Source organism: Camelus dromedarius, chromosome 4 (genome assembly GCF_036321535.1).
Source record: "Camelus dromedarius isolate mCamDro1 chromosome 4, mCamDro1.pat, whole genome shotgun sequence".
NCBI lineage: Eukaryota > Metazoa > Chordata > Mammalia > Artiodactyla > Camelidae > Camelus > Camelus dromedarius.
The window spans coordinates 11795377-11801376 of record NC_087439.1 but is presented as its reverse complement, the minus strand read 5'-3'; the positions used below and the strand labels follow the sequence as shown (position 1 = coordinate 11801376).

Here is a 6000-nt window from a genome sequence, read left to right as displayed (position 1 = left end):
CATCCTTCCTGGAGTCATCAGCTCTCTGTTCTTAGGGGCCTCGGGGCAACGGGTGGTTTCAAAGTCCTGTGACTTGTGCGCCAAAGCCCACCCCTTAGCAAGCAGCTGCAGGAAGCAGGAGCTCCAAGAGTGAATAGCCCAGTTTTGAGAACTGCTTAATCCTGATCACATCAGGAAACATTTTGCAATTTCAGGCATCAGAGCCAAGGGAAATATATGTGCTCTACAAGCAGCAGCAGCATTGTTTAAAAGGGAACAATCTTTCCCCAAGTAGTTCCTCTTGAGGGGAGCATTTCTGCTGGCTCCAGAACTTTGGCCATCTATAAAGCATAGCAATGGAAAATGAGGAAGTTCTCAAGCAGGAAGAGCTCCTGGCCAGCAACGGAGCAAGAGTGGCTCTCAACCAAACCATGTTCTCTACAAGGGAGACCTTTGAAATTAATGGTAAAGTACTACTCCCCAGTAATGACATTGCCTGGCGTTGTGGTCTTTCTCTTGGCAACATCAGAATAACCAGCCAATAGAAAGTCTAGGTTTGTGGCGTAGACTGTCAACAATACATCCCTAGAATGTTTCCATCAGAAATTTGTGGAATACTGGTAATAGACGCTGTGTCTTTAGCATTCATTTGGGGTTTTTTTAGCTTTACAATTCCCTTAAATTGCATGTAAATACTTTCCCTTTGATTAATGTTAATGCTTATTAGACTCCCCTCCTTTTGCTTAGTGTCTCTTTCCGACACATAGGTTGTGTGTATGATGAATTGTGTGATGAGAGGACAATGCAAAACAAAGGAGATGAAAAAGTTCCATGAAACTGAAGGCACGTATCACATGTATTTAATGCAATTCCGTTAAAATTGCAATTCCATTAAAATTGCAATTCCATTCTTTCAGGTGACTTCTGTTAGAACCCATATGTTGCTCTGAGAGTGCATATGGTGTGGGCTAGGATATGTTACAGCTTCATAATTAGTTTGTCTTAGATTCAACTCAGATTTTAAAACTTCAGTCAACTCTGTTGTTTTATTTATTTAGTCAGGTGATGCATTGTTTTAAATCTTCTAGAATTTGTGGCATTTAAAGTCATAGGCGAGTGCTTTTAGAGGGGCTTTCTGATTTCTCATCTCAGAATATCCTCTTGGAATTGTCTTGTAAGTCAATCAGTCATTCCCCCTCCCAGTCTTTTCTGGAAGTTGTATGTGCAGGGATAATTGCAGCTCTGTCCCTTGGCCTGACTGTCTCATCCAGTGTCTGTACAGATCACTGGCTGGAATTTATGCGGTTACAAAGATGAGGAGTCTGGTGCTCTGCCTTTAGGAATTTATAGTGGGATAACGAAGAAGGCAGGAGTGTAAATGACTTTAATAACTGTTGGTGATTCAGAACTTTGGGGAAGGCAGCATTCTGGAGATATGACTTTTTAAGGTACTGTAAAGGTTCAAGCAAAGTCAGGTAAGTCAAGTGATCAAACATATTTGGCACCTACTACCTCCTGGCCACTGCACTCAGCATCGAGGAAACAGACAAGAACAAGCATGACTTCTGGCCTCAGGGAGCCCACAGTCCTGTTGCCATGGCAGCAGGCGATGACAGAGTGAGCTTATCCATCACTTGACTACTTCTATACAATTTATCACTGGCTGTGAGTGAGATTTGCACAGGACCTTATGGACAGATCTAACCTGGTGTGGGGCCCTGGAGGGCAGAGTTGAGACCTCTTCTAAAGCTTAAAGGATAAGGAGGATGAGTTAGAGAAAGGAGATGGTGACTGGGGCTAAGGTAGGGGACCACATGGTTATGATACATTCACAAGGAATAGTCAGGAAAAATACAAATAGCTCCATATTGTTGGGGCAAAATCAGGTGAAGAAACTCAGTGGGGATTGAGACTAGGACCAATTAATTGGACTTTATCCTGAGGGCAATGGGGAGCTTTGAAAAGGTTGATGTTGGGCTGAGAGGTAGTGATTTGCCTTTGCAATTATTCACTCTCAAGAGTAACCAAGACGACAGAGAGGAGGTTGGCAGAGAGGATGAGAGGCAGTGGGTATGTGGAAGGAAAAGAGAGAACACTCTGGAGAAATATTAGATGGCAAATCAGTAGGACTATAATGGGGGGGAGGTGGACAAGGCAAGTGAGGATGATGCAAGAGTCAAGGGTGAATCCCAGATTTCTGACTTGGGTTATAGAGGCCACTAACTAAAAATCTAATCCCGAACCAAATCGCTCCAGTTTGGATGGAACATTTTCCTAAATGCATTCACAACTTCCTGTCTCCTCTTACAAAGATCATGGAACATACGGACCTTTCTAGATGAGTGCCATTACGGACAGTAATCACTGGGAGGCTCTGGAACACAGGGGCCCCCTCCCTTGGGGCTTACTGAGATGAAAAAAACCTACTTGCTTCAGCACTAAATGGCTCCAGGCTTGTTTATCTGTCTGTCTATCTACCTATCTACCTACCTACCTAGATATCTGTTGGCTGAAGATTGCTTTAGTTTTCTAAAGAGCCTCCACATACTGCTGGCTCTTGATGCTTGAAGGTCCGACGAAATCCCAGGTCTTTCCTCCTGAACCAGTATCAGCCCCTCTCCCCTTCAACAATGGAAAATTTGAGCTTGAATGAGGGACTTCACGTTTGTTCCTGTTGGCAATAACTTTCTGGGATGTGATCCTTTCCACCTTCTTGAAAATATGAGCATTTGTCTGGCTCAGGTTTTCCTGTCGCTCTCCTGATGTGTCTGGTTTCTCAAATTCTGTTCCCACGTTGGCAAGCTCTTATCAGTCTGTAGAATGTAATCTGTCTAGCCCTCTCGTCCAAAGCCCTCAACTATTTGAAGTTTCACATCTTTCTTCATGATATTTCTTCCCACCAATTTCAGTCTGAAGAGCATCCTACTTGACAGAGAAGACCCCAAGAAATATAAATAGAAAAGTTATAGGGCTTTTTGTTGTTCTTTGTTTTAATTAACATTAGACATTGGCCCCAGCTTTGAACATAGCTGTCCCTTTTTCCTATTTTAAAGTTAATTTTAAATATTCTGTTAACAAACCTTAACCCTGGAGTCCATTCAAGGTCAGCCTTGCTGATATGACTACTTTCATTCCATGCATTGTTCTGACTTTATTTTTTGTCATGTCATTATTTCTCAGCATTTTTTTTAAAACCTGGCTTTACCCAGAGGTGTCTTCTTTTTAACTTTATTGTGAAATAATTGTAAATTCACAGAAAGCTGCAAAAAATGTACAGCGAGGTCTCCGTGACCTTCGCCCATTTTTCCCCAGAGATAACATCCTGTGTAGCTATAGCACAATATGACAACTGGGAAACTGACATTGGTGCAACCCACAGAGCTTGTTTAGATTTCTTTAGTTTACTCATTTGTGTGTGTAGATAGAGATCATTTTTGATATTGGAGATTTGTGTCTTCTTTCTTTTCATCTTTGTCAGTCTTGCTAGAGCTTTATCAATTTTCTTGATTTTAGTCAAAAAAACAGATTTTTGCTTTCAATTTTCTCTTCTGTAATCTTATTTTAAATCTCATTGATTTCTACTTTGATCTTTATTATTTTCTTTTCTTCTATTGTTTAGGGTTTATTTTGCTCTTCTTTTCTAGTTTCTTGAGGTCAGAACTTAGCTTACTGATTTGAAACTTTTTCTCGTTTGTAATGTAAGGATTTGGTGCTATAAATTTCCCTTCTAGTGCTGCTTTAGTTGTATCCCATGATTTGATATGTTGTATTTTCATTTTCATTCAGTTCTGTTTCAAAAATTTTTCTTTGAGAATTTATGACCCATGCATTATTTAGAAGTTTAAAAAATTTTTCCAAGTGTTTGGAGATTTTTCTATTGTCTATCTGCTGTTGACTTCTATTTTTGATTTGATTTCTATGTTGATTTCATTATTGTCAGAGACTATACTCTGTAAATTTTAATTTCTTCTACATTTTGTTGAGGTTTGTTTTATGACCCAGGGTATGATGTTAGTGACTATTCCATGTGTGCATGAAAAGAATGTGTATTCTGCTGTTGTTACATGGAGTTAGATCCTATTGGTTGATGATGTTGTTCAGTTCTTCTATAGCTCTTCTATGCCTTTGCTGACTTTTTTATCAATTGCTGAGAATGGGGTGTTAATGTCCCCAATTATAATTGGGATTTGTCCATTTTTCCTTTTAGTTTCATCAATTTTGCTTCATGAGAATAGAAGTTCTACTGTTTGGTTTCTTACAGGTAGCTGATACTTGGGTCATGCTTTTTCATCCACTTGCCCAATGTCTGCCCTCTATTTGGTATATTTAGACTATTTAGATTAAAGTAATTATAGGCATGTTAGGCTTAAAACTGCCATCTTATTTTGTATTTTCTCTTTGTTTCCTCTGTTTCTTATTCATCTGTTTCTCTTTTCTTTCCTTAATATGGTTTACTTGGACACTTTTTTAGAATTCCATTTTTATTTATTTATAGGTTTTAGAGGTGTATCTCTTTGAATAGTTTATTTAGTGGTTGCTCTGGGCATAGCATACATAAAAACTTACAGTCCACTGGTATCAACACTTTACCACTTTGAATCAAGTGTAGAAATCTTATTTCCATTTACATCCTTTTATCCTCTTCACTTTTAAAATGAATTGTCTGAGGTACTTCCTCTGTGTACACTGAGTACCACATCAGATAGTATTATAATTTTTGTTTCAACTGGCAAATGTGAGTTTTAAAAATTGTAAGAAGGATGGTCTAATCACTACATGTTACCCATTCTTCTTTCCTTTTTTTCTGTTCTTCCTTCCCTTTTCAAGTGCCAAGCCTTCTATCATTTTCATTCTGTTGGAAGAACTTCCTTTAGGCACTTTTTAAAGGTAAGTTTACTAGCAATAACTTCTATTAGTTTTCCTTCATCTGAGAATCTCCATTTCCCATTCATTGTTGAAAGATGTTTTCATCAGATATATATTTCTGATGAAGTATATTTCGTTCAGCAAACAAAAAACATTGTGCTACTTCTGCTTGATCTTCATGGTTTCAAATGAGAAATTGTCTGTCATTTGAACTCGTATTAGTTTATAGGTAGTGTGTCATTTCTGTCTGGATGCTTTCAAGAGTTTTTCTTTTTCTTAAGATTTTTAATCTTCTTTTTCTCTAAACTTTTCAGGTTTTTATTCATGTGTGATGTATCTTGGTATGAATTTCTTTGAATTTACCATGTTTTACACATATCTCCTTCTTGAATCTGTAGGTTTATGTCTTCCAGCAAATCTGAGAAATTTTCAGCTATCATTACTTCTTTGAATATTTTTTTCAGCTTCACACTTTTTCTAGGACTTCAGTAATATGAGTATTATGTGTTTTTTTTATTGATCCACAGGTCTCTGAGGTTCAGTTTGTTGTTGATGGTGTTGTTCATTTTCTGTTTTTCAGATTGGGTAATTTCTATTATTATTTAATTCACTGATTCTTCCCTTTGTCATATTTATTACACTACTGAGCCAATGTAGTGAGGTTTTAAAATTTTAGGGGTGTTTTTGAGTAATACAACTTCCATTTGGTTCTTTTACATATCTTATAGTTTTGTGAGATTAAGAAATGTTTTATTTGTAATTACTCACTAAAGCATTTTGGTTTTGGCTGCTTTAAAATCCTTATTGAATAATTACAACATTGCTATTAGCTCAATGATAGGTTTAGGTTCAGGTTTCTTACATAAGCTGTTTAGGTTTATTACATAGATTCTGGCCCATTTTGTGGGCTATGTTTCCAGTAAAAATTTAATTTTCAGAGTCCTGACTATGTTACTCTGCCCTGCTTCATTCACCTGGTGCTATTGGTGTTCTTTCTTGCTCCCTGCTGCTGCTGCCTACAGGGGCAGAAGGTACCCCTCTACGTTGCCCAGTGCTGCTAGGTAAGGGGAGAGAGACATCAAACTCACTGGGCAAAGACCACTGCCCTGCTCACCAACAGCCCAGTGCTAGGGGTGGAGGAGAGGGGCTCTCGTT

General features: G+C 38.3%; 1 protein-coding gene across 1 annotated transcript in view; it reads left to right on the top strand.

Annotated features, from left to right (window-relative positions):
• The first annotated feature begins 228 nt into the window (after positions 1-228).
• Positions 229-6000, top strand: part of MARCO (macrophage receptor with collagenous structure) — a 27194-nt gene continuing 21422 nt past the window's right edge. Inside the window, exon 1 of the mRNA XM_010979291.3 lies at positions 229-444. Within this exon, the coding sequence (XP_010977593.1) occupies positions 336-444 (109 nt within the window). The 5' untranslated portion in view covers positions 229-335. The remainder of the gene's footprint in view (positions 445-6000) is intronic.